We start from the raw sequence: 23,150 nt of genomic DNA, 5'->3' as shown, positions 1-23,150 counted from the left end.
ACCAGGGGTAGCCATGGGGCTCTCCTCCTCCTGCTCAGCAGCATAGGAGTCCCGGAGGCCCAGCTGCTGGAGGATCTCGCTGCACTGGTCTCCAGCAACGTTGATGAGCTGGCACACAAACGTCACTGTCTGGTGCTGCAGGAAGGGCTGCAGATCCTGCACCAAGGCCTCCTCATCCAGCCCACAGCAGCACAGATTTACTATGACAGTGCCCTGTGCCACAACTGCCTCCCACCAGTGGGCCCCATACAGCACCTGGTTCAGCCAGGGCAGCACGGGCTGGAGGATCTCTGAGCAGTCCCAGAAAAGGCCTGCCCAGACCTTGGGCTGGAAGCCAGCCCCATAAGTCCCGGGCACTGACCCCACAGCCCCCTGCTTGTCCTGGTGGCCAGCAACCGATGGATCTGAGGGGTGTTGGACAGCCAGCTCCAGAAAATTGTCCTCTGACCACACAGAGTAAAGGATGGTGTTGACAGCCTGCCTGCAAAGGGGCTGTTGTGTTAATGCATAACAAAGTTTGGCAGAAAATAAACCCCCTTGCATTCCAGCTTGTCTTCAGATACCAGAGGAGCTGGGGGCGGCTAGGCTTATATTCTGAGCTTATTTCCAGCATATTCTACAGTAATTTGTGAGCCTGTTACACATTCAGTTCTGTTTTCAGTTTGGCATCCTATTGAGACGGTGTCTCCGCCTTTTCCTATCAGTGACAGAATTTGTTGATCTCTGCCTTCATCTTTTATGACCCGTTTTTGCTTGGAAAAGGTAAAATTGTTTCATAACGCCACTACAGACAAACTTGGCGTGGATCCATTATAATCAGTGTAGGCATGGATCCACGGCCACCCCTTTGTGGTATGTATTCCATATATTTTGTGCATTAATTATAAATTCCAATAGCAGTTCGGTGTCTTATAACCCCAAATACAATATGCAATTACAGGTTTGGTGAAGGTGAAATTAAGCCAGCAGTCTAAACTTGGTTCCATTATTTACCCGGCAGCTAATTTGTATTTTCTCCCTGGGTATGGCCTAAAAACCTGGGTCTCTACATCCACACGCAATTCATTCAGGATTCCTGTGAACACAAAAAAGGGAAGAAAATATGCTTGGTCGTAGTCAACCAGCAGGGTTAAAAGGAAGGTGAGATTCCCTGGATGCTAATCCGGTGTAGCTTTTCTAAGCAATCTCTGGCTTCCTATGCATAGGGATTTGTAGGTGTAGTTAGTATCATTGGTACTGTTCCAGTCTGAGGCATTTTCACCAGTACGAGCTGTCCAGTGTAAAATCCTGTAGGACATTCTCCTGGCTTGGTATGAACTTCCAGGGCAGCTGCATTAGCAGATACACAAAAGGCTTTAATTTTGGGGCAGCCATCTCTGCTCCATCTATTATTCAAGTGGTAGGTGGCGTTATACAATTGCAAATGCCGTACAGATTTATGAGTCTTTGCAAAATCTTTGACCAATTCAGTTTCAGTCTTGCCTGGCTTACAACCATAACATTCTTACAAATTGTCCATCTGAATTGGATCAAACGGTGTTTTTCAGGTACAATCTCCTGCTCCACCCCGAGGTCCAGTGGTTCCTTCTGTTTTTATAATGGGCCTGGCCTCACATTCAGGGGAATCTAAAGGAGACAGAGGGTTATTTCCCCTTGCATAGCTATCATCGGGGTCACCCCATATGTTTCCATCCCATTCTTCAGGGGATAAAATTAGTTTCCTAATTTGCATGATGTCAGGGGGATGGGAAGCTTACATAAGCATCATTTCAACTCTTTCCTCCAACTTTTATATTGGCCCTGGCCAGTTTTAGCTGTTCTTCAACAGATTTCCAATCATGCCAGTTATCACAAGCCCATTCCTCTGAAAATTTAGGGCTCAAACTTATTCAATGCTTTGTAAGTAATCAGTGATACTACTTGCCATCCTGGATCACTTAAAGAATCACCTTTAAGGGTATTAGCAAAACTGATTTATCAGGAATTTATAAAAGCACAACTTCACATGATACAATGGCAAGGTTCACTCTATTATTTAATACATGGATGGAACATACAAAGGAAAATTAAGTTAGAATCAAACTAAAATTATGTATACAGAGACCGAACATGCAATAGGGTAAAAGAGAAACATACAGAGAAAAATTGAGTTAGAGAAAGGTAGGGGAGACCCTCCCATTGAGTCAAGAGGTTCAGAGAAGACCCCCTTGCTTTCTAAACTCCTGTCAGAATCTAGGTGCGACTAGATCAGCTCCTAGTCTCAGACTTGGTCAATGGTTTATATCTAAAGATATTATGAGTATAACAGCAGCCTGAGATTCATTCACAGTCGAATAAAGTTCACAACAGTAATTTAAGCATAGATTTTGGAAAGCAATATTTGTAATATACTTGCTATAGAATATTCAGGTCTTATCTAATAGCCTATTCACCCCTTCCAATAGTTGTTTAAGATGATTATTCTCACTCACAAGCTTATCAGCTAGTTTTTCTCCTGCCTCCCTTTCAAAGGCCAATGATGACTTCATTTTCTGATCTTAAAGCTGTATATTCTACATCAGAAATTTGTTTGAGAGCAGGGGCTTCCTTAGCTTCTTGCTGAGCTCAAGATAAACAGGCTCCTAAAACTGCACAAATGACACCTTTCCTTTGCACAGCCTGACACTGCTCAATGTATTCTACTACTTTCTCTTCACACTTCCAAAACTTTTGAGCCCACTCCTTCCCAGCCTGGAAAGGGGCACAGTTATATTTTTGCAGCAGTTTATCCATGGCAATCTTGCCAACTACGCCAATTTTCTGTTGTGTTAAAGCGTAACAAAGTTTGGCAGAAAATAAACCCCCTTGCATTCCAGCTTGTCCTCAGATACCAGAGGGGCTGGGGGCGGCTAGGCTTAAGATTCTGAGTGATGCCCAATTCAGCACTGTAAGTCCAGTCATTCAATATATTGAACTGTCACGATTACAGATGCACTAATAGTGCACTGTACTTTCAATGTAGACATGTTCAGCACACTAGAATTGCCAGACTTAAGGAGTTTGGTCACATTCAACAAACTATCACGGCTAGATTAATGAACAGTACAGTTTATTAAAGCAACAGGAGTACAGGTTCTTTTGGATTGCCAGTGATAAAGACACTGCCTGCAAAGCATGCGCAAATAATAATACAGTTGACTACAAGCACACTAAATTGTGGAAAAACTCTATAGATATTTCTAAGTTTCCCAGGGAAGCACTCAGTATAACTGAGGGTTCGAATTTTGCCGAACAGGTGTCCCTATGGGAGGGAAGAGAGGTTCAACCCGTCAACTGATCCCAGAAGTCAGCGATGATCTAAGGTTGCAGGCTATGTTGCTTAGGGAATTATTACGGAACAGATTTCGTGTATATCCACCGCATTCCACCCTGGAGGTTCACCTTCCCTTAAGAAGGGGACATATCAATAAGTTACCACAAGCAATCATTCCACAGGGGGCACCCTGGTTTCTTCTTTGCCTACTGCACAATCATCCCAGGCAGAACTGGTGGAGACAGGTCACATAAGCTACAGCATCTTGAGCATCGCGGCAGATGGGGCAGCTCCACTCTGTGTCCGCAGCCATGTCTGCTTGTTGCAGCAGGATGGGGAGAGCTGAGGACAAGGAGCTACTCCCCCTCGCTGCCACCACAGCAGCAGGTGTCACATGCTGCAAAATGGAGACAGGCCATGGTCATTCGCTGTCCCAGGGAGGGAAGGGGAGGAAGAAATGTCCAGGTCCCTCAGGAAGGAGACCCTCCTGGTCCCCCGCAGTTTGGGTGTTTCCCAAGCACTCCCCACCCAGCTAGGGTCAGGGTCTGTCTGTGGGGCAGGACCTTCCCAAGCCCCACAGCCTGCCTCATGGCCACCCCGGGGGGATGTTTCCCTGCATAGCTTACCTCCGCTGCTGCGAGCACACCCTGTGGTGCCCAGCTGCCTGAAGCAGGCAGGGCTGGGGACAATGCAGGTGACGGCTCCAGGGACAGTCACCGACACCTGCCGATGGCAGCCCCCAAAGCACAAGCCAGCATCAGAAGAAAGCCATGCTCAACCCTCCAGACCTTGCAGGCATGCTCAGCAGGAGTCCAGGTATGAGCCAGGCTGGGCCAGCCTCTGCCGGTGCCCGAATATAAGCAGTGAGGGCTGTGTGCTCAAAGTCCATCACTCAGTGATGTTACCATCTACCACCTGGTGATGTCACGGTGGGCTGTCTGCTCCTACAGTACTCACAGGGGTAGTACTCTGGCTGGCACGGGCACTTGTGCCTCTGTACACACATCTGGGGCTACTACAATGCCACTTTCCACTCTTTCCCCTTACCTTGTGTCTTCTGCTTGTCATCAGTGTTTCACACCAGTCACCAAGGCCTTGGCTGTGTCCTCCCAGAGGCTCATCAGGTCACTCTGGCCATGGCGTTCATCTCTGGCAGAGCTGAGTCAGAAGGTTATTTAACTCTAAAAGGTCTCACTAACCTGAACAGCCCCACATTAACTATTTCTAGAAAGTGGTATATCACACAACATATAAAAGATGGCTTGTTTTTCATCCATTGCACCCAAAACACGTCAGGTCTTATGAAAATGAAAGAGTTTAAAAGGTTTGTTTCTAGTTGAAGTTTTCTATTCACATTTGGTGAGTTAAATGGAGACTGAGCAGAAGGAAAGCTTTGGTGCAATCAATGAAAAGGCACTAACAGCACCACCAACCCCTTACTCAGAAGGGCACTGATGAAGACACCAGTAGAAATCCCAGTGTGAGAGAATGACTTTCAAAAGCACTCTTTTTGAGCCATGCATCCTGCACCCCACTCCCTGTTGAGAACTATACCTACAGTTGGCTGTACATTTTAATCAGCAAGGACGTTCTAAGTTATACTGACCTAAGCAGATAAAGTTTTCAAAGGGATAAAACTACCTGGTAAGTCTCAAGCCAATCCCTTGCAGAAAATCTAATGAAGCATGCGTAGGAATGAAGATACTTTCATTTCTAGTTGTTCTTATGTCTTCAGGCTCTGCCTGGAGCTATATTTTGCAGGAATATGGGACTTTCTCACCATGGTGGACAAGACCACCACAACCTTTTTTTACACCAATTACAGAGAGGTGGAGAATTCCAAGGGAGCTTAATTACAGTGAGGTATTTCCTTATAATGTGTAAGGGTAAGACAAGTGCCAGCAACTAGTATAGGAAATCTCAAAATAACTATTTCACAATTTTTTCAGTTTTCAAAAAGTGAAGCATAAAGTGGGTTTCTTGAAGGAATACTTTTTGTATTAAGGAAAATCTAAAATGCTACATTTATGTGTAGCTCCTACACTACCTACCTAGTGAGATCCTACAGAACTACTGAGAAGTAGCTGTCAAAGAGTGCAGAGTACAACATGATACTACCATATTTTTCAATTCATGCATAAGGCTAAACAACACCATAAGGTACATGGAGGCAGATGAAAAATGTAATCATTCCCATATCCCTTGAACTTAGAAACTAGCCACTCTTCCATGGCTTGAACATGTTTGATTGCAAGCAGAAGTTGTCTAGAGATGACATAGCTGAAACATGACAGATGAGAAGAAGCCATCAGTAATCTTTACTATGTAAGAAGCCATGTTAGGAAGCTCAAAAGCAAAGACAGAGTTTGCACAGAAAATGCCCTGGATATGGCAGAAGCACAAATCTCACTTTTAGAGATTTGCAGAGAGTTGTTCATTACAGGAAACTGATGCCCAGAAAGGATTTCTCCATCTTTCTTTTCCTGCTCACCATCCTTGAAAGCTGAAATACTTGGGCAAATAAGAACAGCTACTTTTGGGGCATCTCAGATACACTTCAATGGAATATTAAGACTCCTTTCAGCTGCCAATAAATAAGCTCCTAGAGCCATTTGAGATGCCCTCACAGTCTGAACCTGGCGTCCAGCTGCTGCTCCAGAGGGCCATTGTCATATCTGCTGGTATCATAAATACATGAGCATTTTAAGTAGCACTGAAGACATATGTGTGGGTATCTCAATCAAGCCTTGTATCAAAATCATAAAAAAGACTGAGAATACCAGCTTTCCACGGCCAAGCATCTCTTAAAGTGCCTGCAGTTTATAATGTACGCATTATGAACTACAAAATTTTCTAAATGTTTAAGCCTAGTGTCTTGCTCAGAAACTGTGGGCACATAGCTTTGTCCTTAAGTCTGCTGTGGCTTAAGCCTGAAGTGGGGATGTGACTAAACCATGTCAAAGGCCATAAAACCAACTGCTCTACTAGTTTGTACCGTCAGTGCTTCTACCTAAAGAGAGTTCAGCATCATGATTACTTACATGGGTGTACGTTCTTACTCACTAGCTCTGGCGGCACCCGGCTCAGTGCTGCAATAGAGAATCACCCTTTAAGGAATCTCACTCTTCACTGACTCTGGGAGGCACACAGCTGCCCTGAATCACCTCACTAAAGCAGGGAGTTTCCTTTCAGCCTATCAGTACTTAGTTTTGGCAACCGAAATAGTCACTTTAACAGGTCCCTTTGTTGGGATAAACCAAAGTTTACATTTAAGGATTACAGAAGGGCTTCCATGGCAAAAGCAGTGAGGTAACAATCCATTTATATAGAATCTGGTAAGAGATAAATGAAGTGAAAACATTGTTGAGGGTAGCATCATATTATATTACATATTTTAGATGACTATATGATAAGAAGAGAATTTTGGATCTCTGAGATCTGGCAGGAGAATTCATAGGCATCATATTTCAGTAATAGTAAAAATATTATGCATAATCAGACATAAGTGTAGGAGGTTCTTCCGACTACAACAAAAGAGTATTTGAACACAGTATCACGTTAGAAAAATAAAGCTTCAAAGTCCTCTGTTTTGCTTTTGTTATGCCATCAAATTGCAAATATCAAGCACAACATAGCATTTGTCAGAACACAATTCTCACCTCAGAAATCATGAAATATAAGAAATTAACACAATTTTCCAAAAAATAAAGCTAGAAATTACCTCAAAATTATTTATGTCCTCAACTGAAATTAATATCTGAATGAGCATATCATCCTCTGAGCGCAAGACAAGTAAGTTTTTCATAATTGAACATTTTAATTACATAACTTAAACTGGAATGTGTACGTAAACAAGCTAACGCCTAAGTAATTTAGAGATTAATTTATTACCCATTGATTTATTATATACCAAGTTTTTTAGCTGATAAATTCCAGCAATTTAACAGGCTAAAGAGTTCAGAATGTCATTAATAGAAAATAAAAAAGAGTTTAATACAACTGCAAAATCTGTGTAAATCATTATTTATGCAAAAGCACCTTGTTCACAGTATACATCCACTTAAACAGGTCTTATTAAATTAATATTTTGATCTGTTCTCAAGGAGAATGAGATACCTTAACCTAGGGTGCCTTCTAAAATGAAAAACTGATTACATTATTTTCTTCAGCAGTCAGACAAGTTGCTTATTCTCTCTACTTCCTCTCTATTTAATATTTGTAAAATATAAGATTAAATATATCAGCCATACATACCTTTATATAAACGAAAAACACTGCTTAAAACCTGAACTGATTTAATGATCCTATACACTAAAAACAATTTTCAATTTAACAAGATAATTTGTTTGTGTCTCAGACTAAGAACAAGCCTGTTAGATACAGGCATTAGCACTAATGGGTGAAAGTAACTTTCACTGCTTTCTACCAATAATTACTGAAAAAGTGAAATTGATAATTCTAGAAAGGGAATTAATTTCAGGCTGCTCTCATAAACTATATAACACTGGAATAAAAAAATATTTGTGAAGATTTAATTTAGACAACGGTAAAACAGCAGATGATGCTGGAGTCTTATGAAAGCTAAAACTTCACCAAAGAGGAATTCTATGCAGAGCTGTTCAGAATGTTTGAATGACAGCAGCATTGAAAAAAAAAGACCTCCTTTATATCCTTTCTGAAGGCTATAAAAGGTATTTTTACACTTCTTAGGAAATTTTATTTTTATATACATATTAAGCACTGACAAGGCAGTGTCTCTCATGAGACAGGAAAATCAGGACTAAGCACACAGAAACACACTCAGTCACAAGGCAGCAAATTACCAAGGATAATCTCCTTTTCCCAGAAAACGTAAGATTAAAAAAAACCTAAACAAACAGCTGGGAGTTTAGTAAGAGAGGGCTGGAAAGAACCTTCCAGATCTTCAACTCCCACCACCAACTGCTGTAAGCTTTGCACCATACAGCTGTACTTCAAGTTGGTTAGTGTTTTTCTCCAATACTTTTCTTAGGAAGCTCTTCCAGTAATCTCCCTGGTGGAACAACTATGACTTTTCAATTTCCACTCTAAATTTCTTAATGGCCAATTCATACTTACTTTTTTTACATCCATATTCTAGGCTATATAAGACTTTCATCATATTTTATTTCCTCACTGATGACCTACCAACAGAAACTTTTCTCAGCATTTGTTTTGCTGAACTGAGTAAGCAAAGCTCTTTTTGTCTTCCCGTGGCAGGCTCTATCCATTTTGATCACTTTAGTATTACTTCTTTGTGCCTACTCTAGCCCCAATTTCTTTCTTGAAAAATGGATTATTACAACTATCTGTATTATTTCAAATAAAGAATTACCAGAGCATTGCTATTCCCCTGTATGTGTTGGAAATACACCCACAGTCTAGGTCACAATTTGCCTTTTCAGAGCTGCATCACACTGTCAATGCACAGATATCCTGTGACCAATTAGTATACTCCAATACTTCTCCTCTTTATTGCTTCCCTTTGATGAGTCCTCAGCTGATAGCAGAAATTCTTGTCAGCAGTCTCCAAGTGCATAACCTTGCACATTATTCACCTGAATCTCATTCATTTTCCACTTCTCTAATAGCCAAGGTTGTAAAGTTCTTTATTAATATTCTTTGCAAGTTCTAATTCAGCTTCAATTTAAACAGTTTTTATTCCTGCTCTACATTCTAAGAATTAACTTTATTTGCTGATCAGTATTTTTTAATTCCTTTCTGTTCTTTTCTATTGCTTGTGTTCATGTGTTTCTAAAATCTTTCTTTAAGTAACTATCCATTTAGGTCTGGCATTATTTCTGAAAGTCTTCTCCTTGATCAGATATAAATTCTTGGTATTTTAAATAAATTTAACTTCAATTTCAGATATTCTCTCCATTCAAATTCATGAGCAGTTCAGACTGGTTGACTTATCACTGCAGTTTCATTAGCTTATCTAAGCTCGCTCTTTTAAGTCAAGCACTTTACTTGAAGACATACTTTTGTTTGTCTTTCCATTTAATCTAAACTGAATCAACTTAATCAAAAGCCCTGGTCAAAATTTACAATTAGTGGGTTAACTGTAATATCCTTATTATTTACCCGAACTAAATATAAAATAGTACAAAACAAAACAAAAAAAAAAGGTTGTTAATGTAATTGTACATGTCTGTTTAGTGTAAAACACTTAAATTGCTCCTTGCAGATCCCTGTAATTCCCTTTCTCATGTGAGTTCTACAATTATTTGAGGACAGGCATGATCTTTTCCATGCCTTATAGTCCCACAGATCACAAATTCTTCGAAGCTCTGCCACCATTGAGAAAAAGAAAACATGTTTTTATCTTTAGCTGGGTAACTAGTATATTCTCCCAAGTTATGGGAAATGTGGAATGAATAAGCAAGTTGGAGAGAGAAGTGACACCTTAGGTCTCTTTTCTGTACAACTACTTTCACTTCCAGGAACTAGTTACGAACAGGTGATAAATATAATACATCTAATAAACTTCACCCACCTTACTCATTTGCAGAACGTGTCTTCTTTACGGCATTTTCTTTTATCCTACCTCAAGACAGCAGGATTCCTTGGTCAGAAGGATTCTGAAGCACAGAGAGGATCCCTGAGTTTAACATAGTTCTGGATTCCATTCCAGGGAACAAGCGACCACAAGATAAGAAAACAGTATTAAGAATTACTTTATTAGAGCTAGTCCTAAGTGACTTAAAAAATCTTTTCCCTAGCTCTAATACAGCCTATGACCATACACAGCAATTTTACACTGATCTGATTGTTTTTCAAAAAGAAGCAAAAGGAAAGAAATGATGCGTTAACAGATGGATATTCTGTATAGGCTTTAGATTTCTTATAGGAGTATGACGAGCTTTACAAATCAGATTTGGAACCTTAACTGCAAATATAAACCATTACCTTCAAGGGAAAGGGGAAGAAATGTCATTTTCTTACAATTTACTTTGTGATAGGAAAAGCCCTCCAAAGATAAGTTAAATTGAAATACAGGGTGTATGTTTGAAAAGACAAGAAAATGCAAAAAGATTATAGTCTCCATAGAGTGAAATGTTATGTTTATGGTTATTGTAATGCCTAGTGTTACCAAAGTTTTTCCAACAATGAATCCTATAGTGAAGGGTGAAACAGGCCAGTATCGCTCACTGGATTTCTCCTAATACAGTGCTGTTCAAGTATGCAAGCTGCTTATTAAAAAAACAGGTAATGGCAACAATGAATTTCCTCCTGTGCTCAGTATCAAGTCCCAAAAATTCTACCCAACAGCTTCCATTTCCTCAACCATTTCTCCAAATGCTCCCTCTCTGGCCATTTTCTAAGATACTTCCCTGCAGTACAGATGATCAAATAATAGATATGCAGGTCTTGGAGATGACCCCAGCTGATGGGGACAGCCTAATGGGTCAAAAGACCAGGGATTACAGAACTGGGTTAATGCCTAGGGTAGTCATTAGCACACTAATGACTATCTGGAGAAAATGTAATTTCTTCTGTTGGAGAAAATGTATTTTGGTAAAGAAAGGAACTCTACAGGAGTGAAAGTCAGATCATTCATTTTCCTAGGCAGCTAAGGATTATTTTTTCCAGCTTCATCAACACTATTGGCAAGGAAAACAACGCAACCCTGCTGTGGCTATTGGAATACACCGCCACTTGTTAAAAGTGTTCACAGAGCACCTGTGAACTGGATATACTATCCATGTGCCATGGACATGAAAACAGTATGTGCCAGTGTCTGTGCACAAATCACTACACCACTGCAGTGTGTTTCAGTGTTCAGTGATGCACTGCATACAGCCTTCAATATAGTCTTCCCACTATACTATCCTTGTCTCAGAACAGCGAGTCAAAAATACTCTCTGGTTTCTGATTTACTTTGTGTCAGTCTGGCACTGATCCTCTGACCACTCACCATAGACTCAAGGGGCTATCCCAGTAAAAATCACTTTATATATATTCTGCCTTAGAATGAACTTCTGGACCTGGCTGTCATGTATCCCAAAGCCACAGGACAAGCAATATCCATTAACCTTCTTAGTGACCACTCTACCCACTTTTAACCTTGCACAGGCCAGCTGCCCTGTCCTCATCCTGTGACAGAAAAACACTCTCTATAAGACAATACAGATAACCACACAGCTGAATGGCACACACCCCTCCCTTAGAATCAAATATGCTGAACAAAATTCTCAAAATAAAACTTTATAGCCAGAAGCAAGATTTTATTTTTCCTCATTCTATTTGCTGTTGCTGTGACATGAGCCATACAGTGCCTTTCACTTCTTTCCCCCAGTGCCATCTTCACTGCTATTTCTCCTTAAGCATGGGATGCCATTAAATTCAAATAGTCCAACCCTACATCTTACTTAAGCGGAAGCAAATGAGACGACAAAATTTTAAAAGAGTAAGAGCTCTCTCCCCTAATAATTTCAATATTCTTTTATGTCAGAAGGTGAAGCCTTAAATTAGCAGCTAGTAATTTTAACCTGCATTTTATTTCCTCCATTCATCTCCCTATTTCACTTGCTTCTATATGCCTTTACCAGTTACATTTGCTAGAAAATGCCTTATAACCTGCAACTCTTTATGACTGACAAATAGTGCTTTTTCTAAACAGTCCTTTCAGTTTAAATTTGAGCATACTGTACCACAATAGAAATTATTTCAAAATAACAGTCTGTCTCTTCTACATGAAATTACTGTACAACTCTGGGAGAGCAAAATAGAATTTAATTATCATGAGCATCCTACTTGTGAACTCCTTTATGTAGACCTTCTTTACTGGGTCTGCATTAAGCAAGAAAAAGTAGCAATTAGCACAACATCTTACCAAATGTAATAATCACTAAAAAGACCCTAAAACAATCCTCTCCTCAAAAATAAAAACAACAGCTTTTCTAACCATAGAGTGGGGAAACAGTAAGACAGGAAAATATTTCATCATAGCACAGAGTAATTTGTGTGTTGTTTTTTTTAAAAAAGCCACCACATCCAATTATAGTGTTTAAGCACAAACAAGTATAAAGTAATTTAGTTAGCTGTAATTACTGAAAAATGTAAGGCTTTCTGAATGCATGTTGTTATATTGTTATTTAAAATATTTGTATCACACTGTGGGTTGAAAACTTTTCAAATGAATAGGACTCTAAATAGCAGGAACTGAATAAACCTGTACTCTCTCCCAAGAAACAACAGACTAAATAATTCTACTGTTACAAGGCAGTCTGTTAGAATAATAACAGCATAGCAAAGAGCAAAAATTAGCAAAAAATTCAGGTAAATGAGAGCATTGAAAAAAAAAAAAATGGTGGCAGTGCACGTCTGCATCCATGACAGCCCAAATCTTATGGCGAGTCCTACATCGTCCAGAATAGCTACCTGGTAACAAAACCTTGTCTTGACCTGCAGGGTATGTACATCGAAATGCAAGAAAAATGACAGAAATTACATATAATAAATGTAGAAGAAACAGTGAAATGGAGGTTTCAGTGTATCAAACCACCTCGACAAGCCAAAAAGTGGGCAGACTCTTAATTTTTTTTCCCTCAGCAGTCTTCTAGCCTTCCTTACATTCACGCTGCTCTAATAACTCTGGTCCCTCCCGGCGTCTGAAGCGGAGCAACTATTATTAGCAGACGGTCAGCTACAAGCACGCGGTAGCTCCTGCTCGAGTCAGGGTATCATCACAAAAGGCCAAAACACTACTGCGGTGGAAACACAGCCCCTCCAGTTTACCAGCGTTTATTCACTCCTGAGGTCGGGACGCTCACCGGCAAGGGGCCCGCCGTGCTGCGCTCTACCCTCTGTCGCCCGCAGCCCTCAGGGCGGTACGCCTGCCTTTTCTCCCACAGAGCCCTGCACCATTTGCAGCAAAGGTGCACAAGTTTACTTCATTCCCCCCCCCCCCCCCCCCCCCGGATTCCAGTTAAATGGAAAGCTTCCTCTTCGCTCTTGCTGCCTATTAGAACAGTCAGGGGCTACTGAGGACACCCTGCCCAGGATGTGATTGCTCGCCGGCACTTGTCGGTCCCTCTCCTGTCCCTGGCCCCGCTCTTTGACGGTAAGCTCTCTGGGTCGGGGGCTTGTTCCTCAGGCCTGGGGGCACGTATTTCTTTGTCCCAGTTTTTACTGAAAAGTTTTGATTCCGTTCCCCGCTAAGTCCCGGCTTGCCGCCGGGGCTGATCCCACCCCGGCTCCATCTCTGCCAGTCAGGAGACGAGAGGACGTGCCACCCTCTGGCCGCGGCACGGCGCAGGCTGGCGCGGCCGCTGCCCTCTTCCCCGGCGACCGCACGGCCGGCCCCGGAGACGGCGATGGGCCCGGCCTCCCGCGGGGACGACGGACGCAGCGGCCGCCAGAGAGAACTGGCCCGTCCCCGGGTGACTTCCACGGCCGGCCCGGCCGGGCAGGCGCCGCGCTAGCCGAGCGCTTTCCGCCGCCGTTTGTCTCCCCTCTCTTCCCGTTCGCGCGAGCAGCTGCTGCTGCGCAACCCCTTCCCCGCCCGCCCGCTCGCCCCGGTGGCGTCGCCGCCTCCTCTCAGCCTCGCACGGCGCGGCCGGGTAAGTTGAGCGGGGCCGGCGGGGGGGGGGCGGAGGGAGGCGCCCGTTGGGCCGATCCGGGCCCTGGGCTGGGGGGCCGCCGGGCAGCGAGGCGTTGGGGGCGCGACGTGAACGCGGGAGGTGCGGACACCTGCCTGGAGCTGGGCGAGCCCAGCGCTTTACTGAGGGGGCGCCGAAGCGCGGCGGCGGCAACGGCTCCGCCTTCTCTTCGGAGTTAAGTTGGCGGTGCCGCCACCGCCGCCGGCTCTCAGCACCCGAAGTGTCCCGGGAGCCCACCGGCGTGCGGGGCAGCGCGGGGCTGCCCGCCCCGCTCTCCCTGCCCCGCTCTCCTCTGCCCCGCTCTGGGGGCGGCTGCCCGGCCCGCCGCGGCCCTCTCCCGCCCTAGCCGGCGGCGCGGCCGGGCGGTGGTCGGCACTCGGCCGCCGGGCGGGCTCGCACGGGCGCTGCTGCCCTGCGGCGGCGGGGCCTGGGCGGGCGCCGGAGATTTCCGCGAACCGGCGGGGCGGCCGGGGGCAGCTGCTGCGGCTGTGCTGCCCGGCGGCTTGCGGTCAGGAGCTCGTGTTACGCTGGGACGAGGGCACCGTCTTTCTGCTGGTTTCGTCTCTTACTTTGTGCAGCAGCTGATGTTTGTACATGCAAGAGCATGAAACGGGCGGTGCTGGTCTGTGGGATCTCATGCAAGAAAGAGATTACACGCAGATTCATGGTTTTCCATTGACCTGTCAGGACCGTTGCCTGTCAGAGCGACTCGCACACTCCATGTTCTCTTGCTATATCTGGTAGACCTGTTGACTTCAGCATGCAGTAGGATTTTTTACGAAGTTAAGTAATATGCTGCAAGTAACATTCTTTCCCACTTTGGTGTTAACTGCCTTTTAATTACATGGGCTACTCTTGCTACAAGAGAAAGAATATCGCACGCGGGCCACCCTCTCATCAGCCAGTGGCCCGTGACATGGAAGCTGATCACACAGCAATAGCTGAACTGGTGGAACAGTTCATAATGGAGCAGGAGTTGGCGCAGAAGTGGATGGCACAACTCTTCACACATCTTTGCTTCTCTGGCAGCCTGGAGGCAGTCCTCTAAACTTTCTTTTCTGTCTTCTCATCTAAGTGCTACTTTATTGAGAAGCACTGGTTAAGTGTGCTTTTAAAAGTGTCTCTTTAAGCAGAAATACTCTGGAGATCAGAAGCTGGCAGCAAGTTTTTATGTGTACCTGAATGCCTTCCGTGATTGTTTCTCTGTCCAGCAAAGTCTTGGTTCCTCCCTTTCTGGGAGCAGGAACTTCTGGTATGGACACTTGTTGTCTAGGACAGCTCATCTAGCTTTTCTCGGTCAAGCCTCCACTTCAAAGCCTCCACTCATCTAATATTTTTTCAAGACTCCTAGTAACTAGTGCTCAAGTTTCTGTGCCCTAATTTCTCAGTGCTACCTAATTATTATTGTAATCTTCATGGCTGCAATGATCTGAAGGGATCACAAGTGACTTTTGAACAAAAAAGTGTTGCGAACCACTTGTCCTGCTGTACTTGTTTTCTTATCTTTATGCATTTGGGGATGAGGGGCAGGTTAGTTGGAAAGAAATTCTAGACCAGGTTTTCAACAGAAAATTAGGTTTTTGTGTTTAGTTCTTCTCTTTGAACATTTGAGAATTTTTTCTTGGGATTTTACTTCATATTTTCTAGCAATCTTTTTGAAGAAGAAATGGCCAAAGCTTAATACCTTATACAATTCAGATTGTATGAGAAACTTAGATATAACGATCAAAGGAGACTTACTACTAGTGAGAGGATGCCAGAAGGGAAAGTGTCCCGTTCAAGGAGTGATGAATAAACAGGAAGCGGATCAGCGCTGTACCATTTCTCTGGCTGCTATGTCTGATGCTTGATCCTTTACCTATTTTTTGTTGATTTCTTTGTGAGTAGTTCCACTAGCTTTCTGTGGTGTTGCTCACAGGTTTTCCAGATAGAGTGGGAGGAGGGAAAAAAAATACGATTCCTGTTTCCTTTTCCCTTAATATATTGATGAGCATGTATGAATCTGAAAATCTTAAGGATCTCGTGCTGAAATTACTTAAAAATTGTTTGCTGCTGGGGAGTAGTTATTTAATCTTCCTGTGTTTTCTGCCCTTATAAATATAAGAAACAACATTTTCAAACGGATGTAGTGAATTTTGTGTTAGTTACCACCCTAGTAAGGCATTGTCTGTTCTTTTTTTTTCCTTGAAAATTTATATTATCTGTCCAGTCTACTCAGTGCTGATAAAACTTCAGTTTGACTTCTGCATCCAGATTTGAATACTGCTGTGCAAGAATAGCTGACCCATTTGAAAGAGTTCACGAAATAGCAGTGACAGTTGGAGATCAAGAAAGCATGGTCTGTGAGGAAAGATGGAAAGAACTGGATTTATTTAGCCCAAAGGCAAGTTTGAAGGGGGGCTCATATGTAATGAGTATTTAAAGGTGTAAAATGTTCTTGCATGGAACAAAAGGAGCCGTTTTGTTTTCTGTATTCACAGCAAATAAGAGAAATTGCAAGAAAATTCAGGTTAGATGTTAGGGGAAAAGTTAAAGTAAGAGAAGATAAAAAGGTAATTAAATAGTTTGGGAAGGCTGTGAAATCTCCATCAAAGGTCTGTAAGAGAAGGTTAGACAAACGGTTTTCAAGAAAGGGAACTGAGACTCTGCCTTGGGAAGGAAGTCTTAGGACCCTCTGCTCCTGTTATTTGGGGGACTGAATCATTAGAAAAATGTTTGAAGGACATAAAACAAGAGCCATGGAGGAGCATAGGCCTTGTAACACTCGAATGTGTCTACATGCTATTTTGGAGGAAAACATGAGCTCACACAAAGCAACTGATCTGAAAGCAGTACAGCCACAAGAAACATGGCCCAGTGCCAAGCTGAAAAGGCCCACTGAGAGTGATACTATCTAGTTTCTGAGTGCCAGATTGGAATCTTTTAACTTTATGTTGGCATTTTTTGCTGAAAGACAAAGCAAGGTGAGGCCAAGATGCCTTTTACTAGTTTTATATGCAAAGGAAGATAAATAAAAACTTATCAAAATATATCCAGAACAGTAAGGTTTACCTGCATTTAATTATAAAAACGTTTCAAAATCCTGTGTTTATATGCTTTGAGTTCCACTTGAAGTTAGGTGCAAATCAAAATAAAAATGAATGCTGATGTGACAAATCAAACATGTCACTTGCTGTTTTCTAGCATGATACATGTAGAAACCTCTGCAATGTGTTAGAGTGCATTTGTAGCGTTTCTTCTGTCCTCGGTTAGAACTGCAAAAGGCACGTACATGCAGAATTTTAACAGACCTACAGGAATTTTCATTTTTAAATTCTGCTAGGCCAGAAGAACACTTCAGCCTGTTATAACAGAGTCTTAAAAAGTTTTTGCATTTTGAGGTAGTTTTTTCCATGTAGTTCACTATCAGCATTCTTGGTTACATAAAACCTGTGCTCTCTGGGTTATTACATACATTATACATTCATTTCTCTTATGAAAGTGTATTTTTAAATGAAAGGTATATGCAGAACTAAGAAGGAACTTTTAAAGTGTATAAATCATAAAAAAAATAGAGCTTTTATATTGCAGTAAAGGAGTGCTTGCTTGCTTGCTTGCTAGATATTGTTCAGGTGAGGGGGATGTGTGCATCACTTCAAATGCCAGTGATCCTTAGACAGCCTTTGTTTGCATGACTTGAACCTCGTCTTTTAAATACAGCAAGTGCATTTATCCCTCCCTTTATCTGTTGGTTCAGAGGTCTGTCACCAATTATTTCATACCCCGCTCCAGTAAGCATCATCAGCCTCAAATGAAGCAGCTGTTCAAGATAGCAAAACAGCTTTTTCTGTAACAATTAGAATAAGGGGAACAGAATGTGTAGAGAGACTTAAATATATACCGATTGAATACACAGATACAGCATATAAGGTGTGCAAAATGTGTATCACTAACTGTAGTACATTTCAATAATGTATTTTAGTAGATGGGGAGGGATATGGCTGTACCTGAAAAGCACATCTGAGCTAGCCTTATGCAAAAGTCTTTCAGTCCGTCTTTCAGTCCTTCCTGGTTGGACTTAGGTATGAGGTTCTCACTGAGCTGTTGTAAGATTAAATTAATTCTAGAATTGCTATGAAATTGTGAAGAATAAATTAATTAGAACAGCTTTGAGGTGTTTGAGTGATACAAACAAATTAATAACTGGTAATCATTCTTTCAATACCCTGTGAAGTCTAATGCTGCACTTACCAGAGCAGAGTGATACACACTGCTTGTAAAAAGCTTTCAGAGCCTGAACTTCCTTTTTTATTTAAAAAAAAAAAGTCATTCATAGAGAAGTCCAGCATTTTTATACATTCCAGTTTCGCAATGTGTCTGGTACAGAAAGTAGCATAGCGCGTTTAATAAAAACTTGAGAGTGATCCTGCTCAAGTCAAGGCGTTTGAATCATCACGTTTTTGTCATGAACAAGAAAGGTTTCCAGTGTCAATTCTGCCTTTTCTGTGTCTCTTCCATGATCTTTTGCTTGGCCATCTTAACTTACGTTAATGGAATCTTAACAAAAATTCATTTTAATTTATTGTGACATTGCAAGAAAAGTTTTAACGTTTGCCTTAATTTCACTTTCTAAGCTTAGTGTGGATCTGGTTATTAAAAGCTGCATGTACACTTGAGCTAGGAGTTGTATTGGGTCTGGCTGAGATGGAGTTAATACTCCCCATAGCAGCCCTCATAGCGCTGCTCCACCGTGGACCTCCGTGGGCTCCAGGGGGACAGCCTGCCTCACCATGGTCTTCCCCACGGGCTGCAGGGGAATCTCTGCTTTGGCGCCTGGAGCATCTCTTCCCCCTCCTTCTTCACTGACCTTGGTGTCTGCAGGGTTGTTTCTCTTACATATTCTCACTCCTCTCTCCGGCTGCCATTTTCCATCTGTCCCAACTTTTTTTTCCTTTCTTAAAAATATTATCACAGAGGCGTTACCACTATCGCTGATTGGCTTGGCCTTGGCCGGCGGCGGGTCCGTCTTAGAGCCGGCTGGTATTGGCTCTCTCTTGAACACAGGGGAAGCTTCCAGCAGCTTCTTACAGAAGCCACCCCTGTAACCCCCCCCGCCTGCTACCAAAACCTTGCCACACAAAGCCAATACAGGAGCCTAATGTACGCACATGTTGTTTCTGTTCTTCCTTGTCAAACTGTATTTCAGAATCTTTACATATGTAGAAAAAGTAGGAAATCTGCTGAAAGAAGACATCAGATATAAATGAAAAATAATGGATAACCTCTGTGTGTGTGTGTTTCATAGTCTTTGATTAATTCAGAAGGCAAGGCAGAAAAGGGAAAGGTAGAAATGGGGAAAATGGGCAAAATGCAGAAGTCTGTATTGCTTAATAAGCCAAACTGGTCTTCAGGCAGCTTATACTGAGGACCTCAGAGTTTCTTTAGTTAGTGAAAACTAAATAAAAATTAAATTGTTGAAATAATGGCAAAATCAGATGTTTGGACTGTGGAAGAACAGAGATTCTTTTAACACTGGTTTTAAGTTTTATGCCCCAGCTTCCCTGTCAGTAAACGCTGTGCACTTTAGCACTTTGAGTAGGCATAACCCTAGCATAGTGCTTGAGTTGAGTGTGTAGATGTAAAAGATTTTCTTTTTTTTTTTTCATGTAACTAGCACAAGGGGGTAAAACCAGAAGCAGGTAGAAAGAAGAGTTGGAGGACCTTTGGAGAAAGCACGGTGAAAAGAGAAGGCTTTGGAAACAGGTTAGAGAAGACCAGAGAGACATCAGAACACAGCAAGGTACAAGGAGAGAAAAATATTTGTCTTGTCCTTCTGGTTGTCGTAGTTTAGGTCTCTGTTTTACAAGGAGGTCGATTCAGGTCTGTGAAAAACTCTGTTGCACCAGTGGTACTGATCCTCCCACACAAAGTAATTTAAGGGAGCAAGCCTCCAGAGGCACATTGAGAAAACAGTCTTTGTCTTCTTTGGTTTTACGTCAGCATTCATTTTTGTTCTGTGGCATCACATATATATATGTGTGTGTGTGTTTAACATGTAGGATAGTGGTGACTTATTTCTACAGACATATTCTGGGAAAACTGCAGTTCTCTTGTCTTTTGTCTAAACATTGAGGAAGTTGGTTTATTTTTTTTATATGTTTTGTTTTTGTTGTTGTTTTCCAGTTCTGTATGCAACCTGGAAATAAAAACAACTGTTTTGCTCTGCTATTTAAAAAGTCCAGGTGGCATGCTATACAAGATCAGAGTATGTTTGTAAATAAAGTATTAGTCTCCTCTATAGTGAAGAGACTACTGATAAACTTCTGGGTTGCAAGAGGAAAGCATATGTGGTTTCAACAGGTGACTGAATTGTATGTTTAGTGGTTTTTACAGATAGTCATACAGAGCTGAAGAATCACAAGTTGAAATGAGTAACCAAGAGGCTGATGTTCTACTTTGCTGGAGATGTAGAAAATATATAGCAAATTCTGTTTGCCTTGCAAAATGTCATGGAAAAGAACCATCCAAAGTAAGTATAGCATCTGGAGGGAGTTTGTAACTTTTTCCAGTGCCATTGGTTTTAAATAAAGGAGAAGTATTGGACTTGCCCTCCCTTAGTAATTAATCTCCTATGGATATAAGTACTAAAATATGGACAATTCCATAGAGAATAATGTAAGCAGTAATGCTAGTGAAGCCAAGTAGGCAATGATCACCTTTATGTTCTTTGACATAAAGGCTGGTATTCATGATACATTTGACTACGAGCTTGTGTAGAGTATACAGTGTTACCATTTTTCATATAAAAATGGCTTCTGTTTTTGACAGTTTTAATGAAGTCATTTTTTCTTTAAATATCTCTTAATAAAGAACTGTTTCTTTCTACTGTGTGTTTTAAATACTGACACTAATTTCCACTGCAGTAGTTAACTGTGTGTCAAATATTCCTACATCAGAAAATTTTGCTTTTCATTTTGAAAAAGTACGGGATAGGCTGTGCACAAAAATAGTTCAGAAGATTAGCCTGCCCTAAGAGGGGGATGCCCTGCAAGGCTAAAAATACCACTTTGTAATTTACATCATCTTTATTAAAATAAACAGAAAAATAATCATACAGCATAGAAGAATGACAGAGTATTTCCTGCAGCTTTATAATGGCAGTTAGTAATCATAAAGAGTTAGAGTCTTTCCAGATATGCCAAGAAGACTGTGCTTACATCCTGTGATCTTGAATCAAAGCGAAAAAGCAAATAGAAACGAAGGTGTTGATATTTTTTATTAGCGCACTAGAAGTGCAACAACGTTCTTTTTGCCATGGAGGAGGGTATAACCAATAGAGGTAGAAATAAAGTTGTTATTTTTTAAGAACCTGATATAATTAGTATTATTAGTGAAACCCATTTTAATCACTCCGCTTACAGAGCTTGAGGTTCTGGAATATTTTTCATGCTTTATACTTGAGGAGTTTTATTTTGTGCATGGTTTGAAGCATTTGCGGGGCGGGGGGCGGGCAATTTCAACTCATTTCATGGAAAAAAATGTAGTGAAAAGAAGGGAGTATCTTCGTCCATGCCCCTGTGGAGCTTTTAATTGCTAGTAGAGATCCACCATCATTGTGCACAAGACTGACATAGCTCCATCTCTAATTATGTAGATAGCAGGTAAAAACCCATAATTTAACACTACTTCCCAAGACATTGGGAGGCAAAGATTGTATTATGATGAGAAGAGTAATGTTTTCAGTATGTTGGCTTTCCCTGATGAATTTTAGACCTTCAGTCAAAGACATAGATGAAATATGAGTAAAAGAGAAAAATCTTAGAACAAGTCTTAAAACCAAATGTTGAACTTAGGAATGCAGTATAAACACTTTCAATCAGAATTGTATCCAAGCTGAAGTACAGGTACTCTCCACAGATAGGAGGAAGCATAGACATGGCAAATGGATCTGTCTGTCTGCTATTATTATTTGGAGAATTTCTAAAACCTTCTCGCTTCTGTGTATAGCCCCACTTCCAATTTTCAGCATAATGAAACTTTTATTCCCATGGGTTTCACAACATAGGAGTCAGTGGTTTTCCATATTCATAAATTTTAACAACTGATTTTAAGACTTTAACACTCACCAGAGTTTCCTTGTATTTTTAGCCATCTTTATAACTTTACTGACATTCTAAACCGTATTACAAGATTTAATTACACTTGTATCACTTCTGTGCTAAAACATAGTTAGTTAATTGTTTTTATTTTAGTATCAGTTAGTGAAATGCTACAGTTTTTTAGATTTTGTTTTCTCTTCAGTTGGTCACGTCATTGCAGTAAAAACTCAAAAGTTGCTAAGGGTCCCTAGTTTCTCTTCTAGTTGTTCTAACAAGCATTAGAAAATGAATTTAAAACTGTTTGTGGCATAGTTGTGCAGTACTAACCACAGTCGTCTTATAAACTAGATCTTAAATTTTCCTATCTTTACAGTAAAATTGTGCCAGCTGATAGTGCTTCTGAAATAAATTTCTGAATATACGTAGAAGATCATCAGTTGCATACTTTCTGTTCTTGTAAACAAAACAAACCCATCTCCAAACACCTCCATCTCCATAGTGGAGTCTGTCCAATGTCCTTAGATTCAGTAGTAGAGAATTATTGACAGCATCTACCTGATTTTTTGCTTAAAGAATGTACCTACATCTTTGAGCTTTATCATTTGTTAATAAAATATTTACTGAATTTGGGAAGCTGACTTCTGGCTATATTCAAACAAAAAAGCTTACATTAATGTTGAATATCAATACAATAATTCTTTTTTTAACAGACATCACAACCTTCAGCTGCTGCTCAGGAGTCTTGCAATGTATGGCATGTGAACTTAGAAGCTATTCCAGAGTGGGTGAAATGTGTCATTGAAAAGGTAGATCTTTTTTTGTTTGCATCTTTATTGTTCAAAATGTGAAGTAAGGAGAACATATTTCAAGGGCGCTTTTTCTCCAAGGCCCATGTCTATTACAGAGACCTTTTGAGTGAATTTTTCTCAGTAACTTCTATCATTACCACTTACATGGGCTTTTTTCCCTCTTAAATGTTTTTTTTTTTTTGTATGCACAAAATCTGCAAGTGATAAATTGTGTTCCTGCCCATTTATAGATGAATGTATTTGTGTTTGTCCAAATAACTGTCATGGGTACCTCTGCATATTTTGTCAATGCTTAAAATTATATTTGTTATCTAGGCTTTGGGTTTTGGTTTGTCTTGATCATTGTGTC

The 23,150-nt window shown here is 41.3% G+C and overlaps 1 protein-coding gene and 1 long non-coding RNA gene across 7 annotated transcripts in view; one reads left to right on the top strand and one right to left on the bottom strand.

The window, feature by feature from the left end:
• Window positions 1-2,017: 2,017 nt before the first annotated feature.
• LOC115336643 lies at window positions 2,018-13,202 on the bottom strand. 2 transcript variants are annotated; one of them, XR_005931551.1, is made up of 3 exons: window positions 13,087-13,202; window positions 9,807-9,928; window positions 2,018-4,450 (listed from the first exon to the last, which is right to left on the bottom strand). It is a non-coding gene; the product is annotated as an uncharacterized LOC115336643 (long non-coding RNA). The 2 variants fall into 2 exon arrangements; XR_003921854.1 differs by having other exon boundaries at window positions 2,018-3,689.
• The window catches only part of RNF180 (ring finger protein 180), an 85,364-nt gene continuing 75,353 nt past the window's right edge, over window positions 13,140-23,150 (top strand). For 2 of the 5 annotated variants that reach the window (XM_030003997.2, XM_030003998.2), the window contains exons 1-2: window positions 19,840-20,422; window positions 22,703-22,798. In XM_030003997.2, the coding sequence (XP_029859857.1) occupies window positions 20,321-20,422; window positions 22,703-22,798 (198 nt within the window). In that variant the 5' untranslated portion in view covers window positions 19,840-20,320. Of the gene's footprint in view, window positions 13,876-19,048; window positions 19,694-19,839; window positions 20,423-22,702; window positions 22,799-23,150 lie in introns of those variants that run through there. The other 3 variants (XM_030003994.2, XM_030003995.1, XM_030003993.2) reach the window with 3 other exon arrangements.

Source organism: Aquila chrysaetos, chromosome Z, assembly GCF_900496995.4.
Source record: "Aquila chrysaetos chrysaetos chromosome Z, bAquChr1.4, whole genome shotgun sequence".
Taxonomy (NCBI): domain Eukaryota; kingdom Metazoa; phylum Chordata; class Aves; order Accipitriformes; family Accipitridae; genus Aquila; species Aquila chrysaetos.
Note: the sequence above shows the minus strand (reverse complement) of the source record. Positions and strands in the feature narration are given on the sequence as shown.